Source organism: Apteryx rowi, unplaced genomic scaffold (assembly GCF_003343035.1).
Source record: "Apteryx rowi isolate R43461 unplaced genomic scaffold, aptRow1 scaffold_631, whole genome shotgun sequence".
Taxonomy (NCBI): domain Eukaryota; kingdom Metazoa; phylum Chordata; class Aves; order Apterygiformes; family Apterygidae; genus Apteryx; species Apteryx rowi.
The window spans coordinates 172,839-189,664 of NW_020450907.1; the positions used below are offsets into that span (position 1 = coordinate 172,839).

The window sequence follows — 16,826 nt, forward strand, 5'->3', positions numbered from 1 at the left end:
AAAAAATTCTGATAGTAAAAAAAAAACCCAAGCGTTTCATGTAATCAAAACTTGCAGGGGGGAAAATATACTTGCGCTATAATAAAAATAATACTTTTGCGCTGTAATCCTTTAATGTATGTCAGGTCTTTATTTTGGGGAGAGAAGCTAGTCTTCATTAGCTTTTCTGTGCTTAAGGCTTTTTCTTTTCGTCTTAAGTTATTTTCTCTCCACTTCCATTGCTATATTTGTTAATATATGATGTATATTTTTCTCTTCTAGTTACATGAAATACTTTCTATTGACTTCCTTCAGGAATACTATTTAGCATCTTAAAAACAAAAACCAGAACTACAATGCAATTAAATGTCAACATTCTTTCATTTATGCACTGTTTTGGAGATTTTCCTACAGAAACTTCTCAACTTCAGTGTTACTTCACCCAAGGTAAAGACTTTTCCACGTAAGTCCTCAAAGTAATCTATATACAGTTCAGCTGTAGTTGGAAGACAGTGTAATTACAAAAAATGAATGTGCTTCTTGTACTTCAATCATTTAATGTTGGGAGATAGCCCTGAGGGTAATCTCTTCCCCCTATCCATCCAATGTGGATTTATCAACATTTCTGAAGCTGCTCAAATTATTTTAAAGGAATAACACATGTATTACTACTACTAGATGATATTTAAAGAGTGCATGTGATTAAAGCCTTCTAAATACTACACTCAGTTGCACTGAAGAGTACTGTAGTTTTTGTGTCAAGGTGGTGAATCAATGGGAACTGGTATTGCTTTTTAAAAAAAGTCTGACTTTCATTCCATTAGTCTTATCCTGAGTTTTAGACAGAGTTAGGTTAAACTTTCAGAACCAGTTGCACAATAAAGTAATTTTATTGACCAGTATCCAAAAAAAAAGTTGAGTTCTCACATTGTAGATATTGCTCAAGTCCCTTTTTAGGGTAAGGGGTACAAAAAGAGTCTGAAAAGTAAGAAGCCTATATTGATTTATAGATTTGACACTGCTTTTTGAAATGATTGGTCATGCTACCTGTCAGAATGCTGAAAACATGGCAGGTTCTAATTTGCCAGTCTGAGTTAGAGCTTTCTAACAGTGGGTTTGTGCTTTTCGCTTTAAATTGTGTGCTAATCTGTTAGCATGTGCTGAATCTCAGTAATATGATACCAGGCTGAGAATCACTGGACTATATCCCTTCCAGGGTTGAGACTTGGTTTATCTGATGTGGTAAGGCTGTGGGAACTTACCTAGTGTTTGAGATGAACTCTTAAGGAGGATCTCAAATTTAAATCCTATGTGTGTTCTGAAAGCTTGATGATATTTGTGGGGAGTAGTGTGAAGGATTTTTTTTTTCTTCTTCCTCTTCTTCTCTTCCCTTCAAGTTCATTTGCTATAGCAGTATGCTTAGTACTGCCCTACAGAATGCTTTCAGGTCTTTCCCAGTCTTGATCTATTTGATTTTTGTGGCACAGCTAAATTTTTATACTAAAACCCTCAGTTACTGATAACTGCCTTCTCAGATGGCTTTGTGTATAAAATGTCTATTAAAAAAAGCCATTTCATTGTGTAGCTTTAGTTCACACATACCGAGTAGACAAATAATGCTTTTAAATGACAAACTCCCAAAAGGAGGCTCTTCAGGAAAAAAAACATATCTAATGGCAAAAAGTTTATAAAACTATGGTGTACTTTGGATGGTATTTTTGGCTGGCTTTGATATGGTTGAAGTTCCATATTTGGCTGAAGAGTTTGTAATGAATAAAAAAAAAACCCTTAATCTGACTGATCAAAGTAGATATGTGGGGGGAGGTTGTAATGTATGATTTTAAATCTTGAGTTTACAGACTTGGATGTTTCAGCATACCTAAGTCAGTCAGGAAATATAGCTTTAACTATATGCTTGGTATAGAGATCAAAACTATCCCAAGTGTAGATTTAGCTTTATCAGTCTCTAAAAGGCAAAATGAATTGATTTAAATGTAGCTATGTGTGTCTAAAACTTTGACTCTGGCTTTTCTTTCTTCTGGGGTAGCATACCAGGCTGTTTTGCACCAGTGCAACAGCAAGCTATGACAGATGCATACATGCATAAGCACGCCGTGGGGTCTACAAGTCAATTCAACTGGTAAAATTGTCCAAAGGTAGTGAATATGCCTGTAAGTGTTATGTGTATAATAACATCTAAAAGATTAACTCCTCAGACTTTTTGTCCCACCTCTGAAATGCTTGGTCAGCATTGGTGAGTCGTGGTTAAAGTGTAGTAGTATTGCCTACTTTTCTGTATCTATTTTCCTATTTAGGAACAAAAAAATGTAGTAAGTGGGGAGGATGAAGGTTAGGAAGGAATATCAAGGACATGGACAGTTATGGTAGTCACTAGTAGGATTAGGAGAGATTTCATTACTTAGTGCCTTCTAAGGATGTGACTGCGCTAGCATTAAACTAGCTAGTTTAGACCCTGGTGACAGAGTTGTTGCAAGTCTGAGGCTTGGTGTGGGCTGTGAAACCTGCCTAGAGTTCTGATCTGTTACTGATTCTCTGGAATCACAGTTCAGTATCTCTGGCATTGATACAATGAATGAGTGCATAAATTATATGCCTACAACAGGAGAGCAGGCAATTTCTTGACTGTACAGTACCTGAGGGGGGAATTGGAGGGTGCGTGTAGTTGGTGTTAGTAACAGGAGAGATGTAGTTAGGAAAGTTTTGGAGTTGCCCAGCTGACATCTTCCTACACTCCCAAGACTTGAAAAGTGACTGATTAGAAAATGGATTTAACTTACAGCAGTTTACTGTGAATCTGACAGATGTGGATGCCAAAAGGTAATGTCTTACAGGTCTTAATCAGTTATTAGCTTCTTTCTGTGGTGGAAGTCGTTAAACTAAATGGGTTCAAGTTTCAGGCTATTGCTACTTTTATTCATTCTAGGAAAAGTTGAAGAGATTTCCTCTTTAAGAGTTAACCTGTGTTCTTGCTAAACGTGTATTATTGCTATATTTCTAGAGGGATATGTTAAACTGTGCTGTTTAATAGTGCTTTTCTACTTTCCTGCAACTTCTAACAGCTGTAAGCTCATTTGTAGTTTTTTGTCAGATAAAAACAAAGAAATTGTTGTTCTATGTACTGTAACTCTAAGTATCAGTACTAGCTGTGCACACAAATATGTATATATAGTCACACGTGCAGGAGCAGAGATTTTCTGTGTTAAAAATCAGAAGTTTCAAGAATTGCAATTCTTAATTTCAAAATGACAGCCCAAGTCTCAGAGTTTATTAGATACTTCCATTGCTGCAAAAATAAGTGTTTGTTTGGCTTTTATCTAAAACTTTGCTACCAACAATTGTCTGGATGTGAGTAGAGCAGAACTAGTAATAGCAAAAATTAACAATTCTGGCCTGTCTTCATCGCTGTTAACAGTGACAAAGTGTATGGGCCTTCAGCCTGGTTGCTAAGCCAAACTATTTAAAGAATGCAAGTTTCAGCTGACCTTTTCCTACTCCACAGCTGGAGTGTGGCAACTTCAGTTTACTCAAGATGGGCTTAGCAATGTTGCAGGAGTCTAGGTTGGCAATTGGGCATGTGTCACTTTCCCTGTGTGTGAGTTTGCCTGAATCAGCTTTGTGAAGTAGAGCCAAGTCCTAAGGATAGTGTAGCAGGTTGTCCTCCGGGGGGTTTCCACAGGAGCCACCCAGTTGTCTGACAGGATCTTTCTTCAGTGTTGCAGTGCCACTTTGCTGTCAGTTGTGTAGCTGCTCCATACCCAGAAGCAATAGTTAGAATCTACAGTACATCTACTGCTTTACTGTCTTTTATGCTTACATTGTTAAAGAGCACTGTAATGGGATAGATCTGATCAAAATGGTGAAAAATGGTGTTTTTACTTTGTCAGTAACTGGAGAATTTAATTATTGTGCCAATTTTATACTACATAAATTCACTAAAGTAACTGGAATTACACTGTATTAGAAAAGGCGGGGTGAGGTGTTTTTGTTTTTTTGGTGGGTGGCTGTTGCCATCATAACCTAGGCCACCTCCAGCTCTTTTGCAACCTTGTCCTCTGGAAGTGAAATGCAGCTGTGGAGACTGCAGCCAGCACAACATTTGGTGGCCTCCCTTCTAGTCAGACTTGGCCTAACTAGGGCACTGCAGTGAGAGGCTGGTGAGCGGGATGAACTCTTTTGTTAGTGTGCAGAGTCTTGGGTTTACCAGACTCTGTGAATAGAGAGTATTATTAGATGCTGGTAAGTAGAACTAGAATTCGGGATGATGCTGTTAGCTTTCTTAAACTCATCTAAAAACAGGACGCTACTCAAGCAGCCCTTAACCTGGAACAACTGCTGCGAAGACAGCATAAATCAACCCTAGCCTGCTCTTACCAGAAATGGACAACTGTCACACTATTCTGTGTGAGTGTTGGCTGTAAAACACGAAGTAAGGTGTGTCTTTTGTTTGACATTGCCCTGGGCTCTAACTGGGGCAAACACAGCTGACTTAGATGCTGTATTTCAAAAGTATGTGGACTAATTGGCAAGCATCCAGTGAAGGACAATAAAAATAACCAGATGTTTAGGTTTAATCTAAGGAAGCTGCAGTGATACTAAAGAAGAAATGTCATAGGTTTTTCTAGCCTGTGTTTATGTTCTCCATAAAGTGTATGAAATGTGAATGGTGAAAGAGTGGGCTATGGAGTGGTGAAGCTTTAAGAACAGTTTAGCGCCTGTGGCCCTTGCGGCACCCTCTTGGCCTGAGTTCAGCAGGCTCCTCCTCAGCCGGGGGCAAAAAGGCCAGGAGGAGACCTTTGCAGACCGGGGGTCAGAGCCAAAAAGTGAGGCCAGACTGACGTGGGTAAGGGCAAGGCGAGCTGAGCTGGCAAAAGGGGGGACGCAAACACTGCACTAGTGTCTCTGCCCTGTCCTTGGGGGTTCGGGCTCGGCTCGGCCCCAGGACGGAGATAGGGCTGCCACGGCGGCCCCCCTCCGGCGGCCACCAGTGCGCAGGCGCCGGCGGAGAAAGGCCTGGGCTGTGGCGGCGCCTGCGCGGCGTCGCTGCCTCGGCGAGCGCCTCCGCCAATCGGGCTGCAGTTTCTTGGCCTCCGGTTCCGCCCCTTGCGTCGGAGAAGGACAAAGTCATTGAGCCGGGGCGATACTCAGCCTCTGCGCTGAGCTGCTGCCCGAGCAGCCGGTCCGCGCGCTGTCGCTGCCGCCATCTTAGGAGGTGAGTTGGTGGGGCCGCCCGCCCGGCGGGCCCCTCTGGGCGCCCCGGCCGCCTCCGCTGGGCGGGCGGGCGCGGGCCTCCCCGGCGGGCCCCCCCGTCCCACGCTGCCCTGCTCTTTTCGCCCGCCTCAGGTCGCCATGTTCTCGTCGATCGCGCCGCTCGCCCGGCTCAACCCCTTCTACGCGCCGCACTTGCAGCTCGTCCAGGACGGTGTGAGGAAGCGCCCGGAGCCCGCCGAGGCGCCCACCACGCGGCGGAGCTTGGCGGCCGCGGCCGCTGCCGAAGGTGAGGGCGCGGGGAGGGGAGTCACGGCGGAGGCGAGGCGTGTGGGCGATGGAGGTGCCGGTGCCCGCTGCTGCCCGCTCGCGCCGGCTGGTGCCCGTTGCGGGAGGACGGGGGAGGGGCAGCACCCGGCGGGACTCTGGCGGGCTGGGGAGGAGCCGCGGCTGGGCCTACGCGCGCCCGTTTGGAGGACGAGGAAGGGCACGGGCGGGGGAGGCGCTGGTAGCTTCTTCCGCTCCCTGCACGGTGTGTGCTGGCTGGCGCCAAGGACCCGGTGATCCCGGGGAAGGACACAGAAAGGTTCTGCTTCAGGGGAGCTACGGAGACCCTCGATGTTGTCTCTTGTGGGCAAGAGATTACTTTTGCCCGCGCTGTTGGGCCTACAACTTTGGGGACTGAAGCAGTAGGCCTGTATTTCTCTTGCTTCCTCTGGAGAAGAGCAGCATATGAATCACTGAATCTGGATGAGTTTGGGGTTTGCAAGACCATGTCTCCTCTTCCCACCACCCCAGCCTCCCCCCCTCCCCCTTTTTTTTTGCTGTTTTTTCACAGCTGGGCATCTGAACATCTGTACATCTGTAGCCATTAGAAGAGCCTGCAGCTGTGTCTTGCATTTTTTTCCGTAGTCGTTGTGGGACATATATACTATGTAGCTGTGGTGTCTGAGATGTAATGATGCATTTTAGACTTGCGTGCAACTGCTTCATGTATGTCTCCTGTCATGACTTCCAAAAGTCAGACCTTGATGATACTCCCAATAGTGGGAGTAGATGTTAAAATTAAAATTCTTTTAATCTCTTAATAACTTAAAAGTATCTACTTGAATATCCCCCCTTTTAACAAAAAGATTCAAATAGAAATAATGCTGTCAACAAGCTACCCTCTATACTATGTTTAGTGAAGTATCTTAGTGCTCTGATACTATTATTTGTGTAATCTGTGCAAGAGACACAGAACTGGATATTGGGTTTTAATATGTTTTCAAGACTGTATTTTTTGCTTTAATAGTAATCTTATTGCTAGGTAACTAACCTAAAGTGTATTAGACACTGTTCAGTATGCTAAATGATGTTCAGTAGGTGCACTTGTTCCTTATAATTATTATGTTTAATCTTCATCCTGTTTGTAAGCAGATGCAGTCAGAAGTGAACTGAGTTTCTTTGTCTTTGATAGTTCTTTGTGCTGTACTTGTTATTTCACATACCAGTTGGTTCTTTATTCTTTCTTTGTCCTTTGTGTTAGGAGAGTTACCATATTGTAGAAAATAAGAGCTTACCCAAGGTCACACAAAGTCAGCACAAATTGCAAGACCTTCTGAATTCAGTTCAAGGTATCAACCATGATGTCTCTCAGAGATGAGAGATTTTTTTTATGATCAGCTCTTGGAAGTTGTCCCTAGTAGTCTGTCAGATCTGAAGCAAAAACATGAAATAGTCTTAGTAATGATGTTACTCATTTTTAGCTGTCTTAACATGTTTTTGAGCTGTATTTATATTTGAGCTAGCTTCAGGGTATTTGTTTTCAGTCAACTTATAAAAATAATAGAATAACTTCCCTGCTGTCTGTACTGCATTGGTTAGCCTGCTCTCCTTTCAGTTAACACGTGTTGGATCTTGGCTATGTTTTTGTCAAGACAGTTTTTAGGAGATTCCATCCTGAAATAGGAAGTCTGGGAACCACTCTGGCTTTTTTCATAATGCTACTCTACCGCTACAAATACAAACGCCTGTAATGAGCTTAAGCCTATAGATGATGTCTTAATTACTGTTTTTGAACACCCAGCTGATAGATCAGTCTGAATACCATTGTAGTAAGGCAGACTTTAAAAGCTCTACTTTTCTGTGGCTAGAAGTTTCTACCAAGGTCTGTCTCTGTCAGCAGGGGAGTATGACTTCCAACAGTAAGTTGACTTGGAAAAAGGGAGTCTGAACAAACACTTCTTGGTATTTGGGCAGCATGGTAAGTACCACAGTACTGGTATATTGCAGGCCAAAGATACAACTAAGCATAGCTGCCCAGTATTCAGGTCCAAACTTGTTCTCTGACTGCCCCTGCTTAGAAAGCCTTATTTATGTTCATTTAACCAGTCATAATGACTAGTACAGTTTTAAATGGAATGTCACCTACTACTGTTTGGAAAGCTGCCAGCCTAACTGTTCTGTTTAGGCTGTAGGCATGTGCTAGTCCAAGACTAGCATATTTGTAGCCTTGAGTGATATCTCAATTTTGCAAATTCTCATAGATTTATATGTTATTCTGATAGTTAACTGACTACTAGCTGTAAGTCTGGGCTTAATTAATACCGTGTCTGTGATTTTGAGATTTGGTATTTCTTATTTTAGAATAAAGAAAAAATGATACTTTTATTGTCCTGGTGACTACCTTTTTGAAGAAGGAGGCTAGGAATAGACTTAATGTAAAATCTGGAATATTCTTGGGAAGAAGTTCTTTCATAGTAGGGAAGTAAAGAGTTGGATAAACCTGTTAGTCTTAAGTGGTAATCTGTGGATGCTGTTGAATGTAATAGGAAATTTTTGTTGATGTTCCTGAAGTAATTTATTTCAAGAGCGAAAATATATGGTAAAGAAGCCCTGACTCAAATAGGTTGGTGGTTTTGTGTGTCTTTTAATTTTCATTAGGGCTTCTCTGGAGATGGTTCTCACTAGCCATTGTAACATTTTAATGGCTATTCTGTTATACTGGAGTAATGCTCCCAGATCTAATATCAAAGAAACTTAAATTATCGCTTTCTACCCTAGGGAATATATTCTACCTAGTATATTGTTTTCTATATGCTTGTTCAGTATCTCAGTTTTGGTTTTGTTTAAAATGTTTGGCGCAAAAACAGAAGTAGGCCGCTACCCTATGCTTTTTTTTTTACTGTTAATACTAATCTGAGCATTTCCTGATGGCAAATAATAGTTCTTATCCTCTATAGCTTCTTCCAAATTGGAAGAGAGAAACTGATGCTTATTCATTTACTGGAGTTGAAAACAAACTAACAACTTTGTCTGCTGTACTGGAATCAGTGAAAATAATCTGCTCTTTAAGACTGAATGGTTTGTATACGCAGTACTTTATGGAACAGTGTGAGATCAGTGTCCCTTGATTAAATGCGACCCGAAAGCTTCTTTAATGAAGCATATTTATTAAATGCAAACATTAAATGTAATGATTAATTTCCATAAACTTTTGGAACTTCATTAAACAGAAGCCGTATAAATCTGAGGTCCTGTATTTGGAAGAAAAGCCTTTTTTTCCTGATCTTTTTTAGATGTTGGTGGATGACTACTTTCTTAAGTCTTCTAGATTTTCATTGCTTTCTCTGTCCTTTAACAGTAGTGATATGAAAAGGGGAAGATCTGTCATCTCACCTTTTGGGGAGAGGGGCTATAGTTGTAGCTTATATCTGCTATTCATAGTTGAATAAGGCTTAACTTGAATAGTGTCCTAAACATGTTTGCATCTTTCCCAGATTTGTGGTTATCTTCTTGTGAAGTCTGTTGCTAAAGAGCAGCTATTACAGGAACAGTCCCCAAATTGCTATGCTGTATTTCACATTTGGCTAATTCTTATATGAAACTTAAATTTTCAAATGATACAGAGAATTAAAAAAATAATTTGTATAAAGAGGAGTCCAACCTTAATCTCATAGGTCTGTATGGTCTCTGCAGTTAACATTAAAGTGTGGGATATTTTTAAGCCATAGTATTGCATTCTATCAAGAAGTAAGAAAGAACAGGTATAGTTTTGGAAACAAGGGGCTTAAATACAGAAGTTGCACTGATCATAAAAATATTTAAGCAAAGAAACTTTGTCTCCATAATTCTAGAGAAGCATTCTTCTTGCAGAATTCCTTGGTATTTAAAAAAAAAAAAAAAGTTGGTCATTGCGGCCTTGAGTCATAATTTTTACTAGCAGCTTCTGGGATTAATTTCTATAGTTTACAGACTTAAATCAGGATAATATGCAAGTGTGCTGTAAGCTAAAACTTGACTGTTTCTTTCATAACTTTATTAAAAGAATAAACTCAGTTTGGCAGGCCTAGAATCAGTCTTGTCAGTTCAAAATAGGTTAGTTAAAGCAAGTGAACTACTTTTGAGAATAATGCTATAGTTGAATAGTACAGCATGGGAGATTATTTCAGTTTAAAACCTCTAAGAAGCTAGCACTCAGTCATCAACTTTGTTTCTTTTCTCATCTTCATTACTCTGTGTGGTTGATCATATATATGTAATTATTTTCTTTTTAATTAACTAGAATACAGCTGTGCATATGGCTCAGGCAGATTCTTTGTCCTTTGTGGCCTTGGTGGAATTATTAGCTGTGGAACAACACATACAGCACTGGTTCCTCTAGACCTGGTTAAATGCAGAATGCAGGTTTGTTCTGCATGTTGGTATGTGGTGAAGTTGATAAAGCATGTTCAGTGCAATTTAAATAATCTACTAATTAATTCCAGGTGTAAACTATCCACTGGATGTTGTTGTCCAGCAGTGCATGGAGTTTATGTAAAAGCATGGTGTGTCTCTATTTTTTTGCTGCAGAATACAGTTGTGAATATGGCTCGCTCAAGTTTTATGCTCTCTGTGGCTTTGGTGGGGTCCTAAGTTGTGGCCTGACACACACTGCTGTCGTACCTCTGGATCTAGTGAAATGTCGTATGCAGGTTTGTATTAACTTCAACATTTCTTACATTTTTTCTCTATGTAGCCAGCATATCAAGAGTTTATAGTAGGTGGTAAACAATCTTTTTTGGATGTCAGGAAGCAAATAAACTTGTATGCTGTTTCTCTTAATTAGGTCTGCTGCTGCAAGACTAACAAAATACCACTTTCAAGAGAAGCAGAGGCACATAGCATAATCTGGATGAATTTAACAATTTGTGCCTACATTTAAAAGATGTTTAGCTTACTGTAGTTACTAAAAAGCACCCAGCACAATGTTCTTTGCTGGCAGGCTATCTAGGACTATTCATGTGCTTTGGAAGGAAGTAGAATCATAATGTTTCAAAGAGCTCATAGGGTTTAGGTTTTTGCCCTGGAGTAACATGCATGTATAATCTGATCCATTAACATCGTGACCATCAGTGCATGGATTATGGATTGATACTTCCTAATGATTCGGCTTTTGACAGAATGGGTGAAACTTAGAATTGTAATGCTATGCCTAGCTAAGTGCTTGTGTGGCTGTTTTTTTCTAAGTGATGGAAGCAGTTCTTGATTGAACCCAAAAGAGTGAAGAAGTCTCACTACGCTTAATTTGTGATATCAGCTTCACCATTAAAGTCATCCAGTCAACAGTCATGGATAAAAGTATACTCACGGATTTATTCAGTCAAATCTGTGCTTCAAGAATGGAGCAGATTAAAGCATATTTCTAAATTTCTAGAAATTCAGTAGTTAATGGGGTCCCTGTTGCATAGGGTGACACTGATTCTAAAAGTGGCAGTCTTAGGTGAAATTATGAGAGAACTACTAATTAGTCAGACTATTGACTGTAGTGCTGCATGTGATATTAAAAATTATTCTTCCAGAAGACCTTTAGCATTCTTCACAAGAGAGCGCCAGCTTTTTTGCTTGTTTGAGAAAACCTGAAATTCTGCCCTTGAGCTAGTAATTTTATAACGCATTGAACAAAATCAGAGTGGATCAGATAAGGGCAAACGATGCCTTCTACAACATTTGGATTAAGACCAAATAAAGTGTGTGAGAATTCTCTATTTCTACCAATTGGGAAGTACTTGAAGTTGAGCACCTGCTTATTTCTGAAAGTGTAGTTTAAATGCGCTGTTTTATTATAACTGACAGCATGTCTTAAATATCCAGGATGGGTAGATTAACGATATAGGGCTAAGGGTGGGTTTTCTGGGAAGAAGGAGCTTAATCATGCATAAAGAGGATGTAGCATCACAGGCATTTCTTAATCTGATTGCCAGTTTGGTTCATGGGTGGAAGGCCTTAGAGCCATACAGTGCTGCAGTTACCACTGGGAGCAGGGCCTCCTGCTTCCAAGGCTGCAGCTGCTTGGTTGGGTATGTTCGGCTTGGGTTACCCGTTCCTGGGCCTCTTATGTAACACGAGTGACTACACTTCCCCTTTTCCAGCACTTTGAGGAATGTGTAACAGAAAGGCCCCATGTGACTTCCAGGTGTGACCTTGCCAAAAACCTATCAGCATTTTTCTTTATAGATCCAGTAGAGAGCATGTTGCTAATTCTTCCTAGGTTCTCCAGGAAGAAACCTGTTGCCTGCCCTCTCCTGCCATTTTAAGAAGAAGTCACCTTTTATGTTGATAATAGGCATAGTTCTAATATGAACAGAGCCTCATTTTTGCAGTATGCAATCAACAATTACATGTCTAGTGTTCTGAAATTACAGATTTTTTAAAATTGAGATGTCTAGGTGAATTAATTCTCAATTAGGCTGTTGCCACTATGTGAGATGAGTAAAATACTAGTCATTACAGTTTGGCATGCATGTCCCATAGCTCCTCCTAGGGCTTCCGTTTGCTTTTAATTTGTATGTTCCTTTTCATCCCTCTGAGGCAATGGTGGATGGTATCAAATATGAAAAGAAATAGTGTGACGTGACTTAAAAATTGCCGGAATGACCTGTTTCAGAAACTCTAAAAGGATTGTTTCCTTTTACGTAAAACAAAATTATTTAAAGTTAGTCTCCCCTTACTGTAAAGGCAAAGTGTGACAACGTGCAAGTGTAGAAGTCTTTGAGTACTCTTTGATCTGCCTTTCTCCTTCTGTCTTAGTCTGACAGTGTTTGGAGGGATCAAATTAGTAATGAACAAGTAACTGCTGATGAATAATAAAGCTAATCTTCAGACTTGATAAATGGCATAGGTGCAACATTTTATGGATTGAAAAGTTGCATCTTGAATAGCATTTTTAGCAAAACCCTTCTAGAATGAAATTGCTGATAGAAGCTGTCAGTTTTGAAGAACCTGATCTAAACATAACTGTATCAGTATAATACTATCAGTGTTAGAATAATGACTCCACTAAATGTTATTGATATAGATTAGTACTGTCTTACTGTTGGTCTGGAGAATAAATGTAAACCAAAGTTCAGGTAGTTTGGTTCTTCTAGAGTACTGAGGGACATACAGACTGTTTAAATTTTGAAACTAGCAGGCAATCACTACAGTTGCATCAAGGGTAGCTTTGTGGTGATGATATTAGGGAGCTATAGGAAGCTGTATGTGGATTTTAAAAATTTTATATTTGGGGTGGGGGTGTGAGAAGGGAAATAAGCTATGTCAAGTAATTAACTGTCTGTTCTGTTTAGGTTGACCCACAAAAATACAAGAGCATCTTCAATGGATTTTCAGTGACAGTCAAAGAAGATGGTGTTCGTGGTTTGGCTAAGGGATGGGCTCCAACATTTATTGGATATTCCATGCAAGGGCTCTGTAAATTTGGTTTCTATGAAGTTTTCAAAATCCTGTATGGCAACATGCTGGGAGAGGTAAACCTTAAGTGATCTACATGAGACTGTATGTTAGCAACATAATAGTATTACTAACATAGAGGAAGCACAAAAGCACTGTTCATTAATAAAAATGTGTGTTTAAATACATTTCAGGAAAATGCATATTTGTGGCGTACATCACTATACTTAGCTGCATCTGCCAGTGCAGAGTTTTTTGCTGATATTGCTCTGGCTCCCATGGAAGCTGCTAAAGTTCGCATTCAGACACAGCCTGGATATGCTAACACTCTGCGGCAAGCTCTACCAAAAATGTTTGGAGAAGAAGGCATCTGGGCGTTAGTATCTCTTGGATTTTTTTATTTTCATTCATGTTTTTGGTGTTGAGTTTTTCTCCTAATGAAAGACAGTTGCTAAAACTAATAGTGGCTTTAGCTTACATCAATTTCTAATACTTTTTGGTCTTTACAGTTCAAGATAACAAGTACTTAATATTGAAGAATCTGTGCTGAACTGGTAGTTAAATTCACATGCTCCTTAGATCCATCTTTGTGAGTATCTCTGTGCTGAGTTCTGCTGGATAACTTCAATTCCTAGCAGTTCCAGTCAGAGATATTCAGCAACTTTTTTGGTTGTACAGTCAAAGATGCTTGAGTCATTGGCATGTGAGAGTAATATAACTGCATGTTAGTTTTCTGTTCTGATAGAAATGGCTGTAAATCTACAGGCCATTTATCACTATCAGGACTTGGCTGGCATGCAGACATGAGCATGTACTTATATTAGCAGTATGGCATTATTGCACTCCATAGTAATCTGAAAAGTGGCTACAAACAGCTGCACAGAGTAGGCATCAGGTAAATTCTAATTTGTGCTGCCGTTCTTAGTAGGTACTGAGGAACGAATAAAACTTATGTGTTCCTGTTCTGTAGCTGTTGGAACGCTTAGGCCTTATAATCTTGCTATCTAGAAGTGGTTTTCCTGATAGCAACAATAAGCTACCTAATTGTTCAGACTGGAAGTATACACTTAAATACTCGAGGAAAATGAAGCTGAATTTGTCTTCTCTGTTTAAGTTTCTATAAAGGTGTTGCTCCACTATGGATGAGACAGATTCCATACACAATGATGAAATTTGCCTGCTTTGAACGTACTGTTGAAGCTCTCTACAAGTATGTGGTTCCCAAGCCACGAAGTGAATGTTCAAAGGCAGAACAGCTGGTAGTCACATTTATTGCAGGTTATATTGGTAAGAAACTTTTAAATTCTACGCTTCATGAATGGATTTCAGCAATTCTGAAAGTCTCACCCTTTTCAGAATGTAAAATATATATATATATAACTACAATGGAAGAACCTGAATGTAACTTAAAAATGCATGGGGGGGGCGAGGGTGGAACAGATTCAATCTGTAAATAGAATGAGAGGTTAAATGGGTCTATAGTAGGGCAATACTCTTAATTGTTCCTATGTTAACCTCAAAGTTTAGAGATTATAGCTGATGTAAGCAAAATAACTTGCATCTTTGCTAGGCTGGAGGAAGTCCAGGAAGGTTAAAGGAGGAAGGGGAGAGGCATCTGGAAGGAGTGGTGATTTTGACCATCCAAAGATTCAGAACGAGTTTTATTTCAGAAGACAGGTGCTGCAAGAGCAGAGTCTAGGTGCTTTCTAGTAGACATGTCATGCTAATAAGAATGGACCTGCTGTCCTTTGGGCATACCAGGAGGCTTGACATAACTCCTGCACAGCTGCCAGTGGTCTAGGAAAGGTGTGGTTTCAGTTGGTCATACTTAGCCAAATAATTACTGTGTACACTAAAACATCACAGAATTAATAACAAATTATTCTTTCAGCTGGTGTGTTCTGTGCAATTGTTTCTCATCCTGCTGACTCTGTGGTGTCTGTATTGAACAAGGAAAAGGGCAGTTCTGCTTCACAGGTTCTTGTGAGGCTTGGATTCAGAGGTAAAGAAACAAACAAAACCCCTTTCATTCATGTATTTTGGGTTAAGTGTATGGGCGGGGGTTATGCATGTTTGGGGGGGGTTCCCCTGGCTTCTCACACTTCTTGTGGCTTATGGTTTTGCTCTACAGGTGTATGGAAAGGTCTGTTTGCTCGTATCATTATGATTGGTACCCTGACTGCACTACAGTGGTTCATCTATGATTCTGTGAAGGTTTATTTCAGACTTCCTCGTCCACCTCCACCTGAAATGCCAGAATCTCTGAAGAAGAAGCTTGGTCTAACTGAATAAACAACTCATGGACTGACTTTGCTGGCTGTCCCAGTGATGAGTTTCATGAAACTTTTATATATTTGACTATGTAGAAAGCAAACTATCTGATGTAATTATTGGCTGTGCCCTTGTCCCATCTGAGGTTTTAAATTCTACCACTGTCATTGCCTGAAATAAATGAGAACCAGAGTGCTTAGTGTCTGTTTACTATTGCATATATAAGCTTCACTTCACAGGAGTAAATACCTCAAAATAATTCCCAACGTGAAAAATTTAAGTCATTCTGCATTTAAAGGATTTCAGATTTGTGAAAAAACTGCAACAAAAATCAGGTTTTCATTGTTTCTAGAGAAGACCTATCCTCACAGTGCTGCAGAAACTAACTGCAGTCTTAGGCTATCTTTGAGTCCACTGTCTTATTTGCCTATATAAATTGTTATTGTAGAATAGTGGAACTCTGGAGTGAATGAGACTGCACTCTGACAGGGCAACCTGATCACAACATCTGCATTCTTCACAGAGATAAGAGGAACCTTATACATAGAACCATTACTGGTCTGGGGTGGTTATCCTAACAAACCCCTGCTTAATTGACTAATTTTGGCTTTTGTTGGTTTTGAACTGCACCAAAGAACTTAGTCCTTCCATTTGTATTGTGGAATTAAACAGTGGCTGCTACCTTAATAAAAGAAAAGTTGATGTTAATAAAGATTCTCAGAGGTGTCTGACCACTAAAAGCTTAGTACAACTTCATAGTGAAGTTRAAATGGCTTGCCTTGTACTGTAGAGATTTTGACAACTCACCAACCTTTCCTTGCACTTGGTACTTTTGTGTCTTGATTTTGCCTAAATTAGCTTAACTCTGAGTTTTGGTTGAACCATTCCTGCAGTGCAAGAAGCCATACCATTTTTTTGGACCTTACTTAATGCAAAGAAATCTAGGCTTGTAGGCATGTGAGAGGAGAAAATCAAGCACTGTTTTATTAACTTCAGGCAATGAATGTGTCTTTTCCAGTACTTTCCAGAAAGATGAGCWTGCTTCCTTTGAGTTTTGCCTGTTCAAGAATCCATAGTAGATAATCACATTCAGGAAAAATCCAAAGCATACCTAATAGTAAAGAGGTTCACTGTATCTCGTTCTACTTCACTCAGTAGAGCTGGAGCATAAGTGTCTTGTGTAAAACTGATACGCTGCCTTTCAGCATTCAGAGCTCCTGATACTCAACCTAGCTTGGCATTGCATAGATTGTAAGCGCTCTTTCCTCTTTAGTGTCCTTCAGAGTCAGGAGGCCRATTACAGCAGGCTCCATCAGAATAGCATAAATGTGCTGGCCACTCTACATTATTAGTGTCTGACATTGTTCCTGCTATCATTTTGCACAGTATTGAACTTTCCTCCCAGAARCAAACTGTCACCTATGAGATGTGGAACGGTTATGCCAAACACTAGCAAACTAAGCCTTAATTTGAATTGCTACCTTTCAAAATGTGGAGTAAAATCTAAGAAAAATTCTGCTYAACTTCYCTGTCACTGTCACACTATACATGCACTCCTATAGTGGTTGGTAACTACCACCTAATAACTGCATTATACAGCAAAGTCAAATTCCTTAAATCTAAATAAAACATTTGTACAAGTACTTTGGTGTTGAATTAAA

The 16,826-nt window shown here is 40.1% G+C and overlaps 1 protein-coding gene and 1 non-coding gene across 4 annotated transcripts; both read left to right on the top strand.

The window, feature by feature from the left end:
* The first annotated feature begins 268 nt into the window (after positions 1–268).
* SLC25A3 (solute carrier family 25 member 3) lies at positions 269–16,808 on the top strand. Of its 3 annotated transcripts, XM_026084235.1 has the most exons (9): positions 269–426; positions 2,027–5,209; positions 5,341–5,494; positions 10,039–10,160; positions 12,792–12,971; positions 13,089–13,270; positions 14,009–14,181; positions 14,786–14,896; positions 15,026–16,808. In XM_026084235.1, exons 3-9 carry the CDS (start codon positions 5,347–5,349, stop codon positions 15,184–15,186), a joined length of 1,077 nt encoding a protein of 358 aa, XP_025940020.1. In that variant the 5' UTR covers positions 269–426; positions 2,027–5,209; positions 5,341–5,346; the 3' UTR covers positions 15,187–16,808. The 3 variants fall into 3 exon arrangements, with proteins under 3 accessions (XP_025940020.1, XP_025940021.1, XP_025940022.1); XM_026084236.1 differs by lacking the exons at positions 269–426; positions 2,027–5,209; positions 5,341–5,494 and adding exons at positions 7,433–7,450; positions 8,430–8,550; XM_026084237.1 differs by lacking the exons at positions 269–426; positions 2,027–5,209; positions 5,341–5,494 and adding an exon at positions 9,760–9,873.
* Positions 13,460–13,700, top strand: LOC112974849. Its single transcript, XR_003256398.1, has one exon. It is a non-coding gene; the product is annotated as a small nucleolar RNA SNORA53 (small nucleolar RNA).
* Positions 16,809–16,826: the final 18 nt, after the last annotated feature.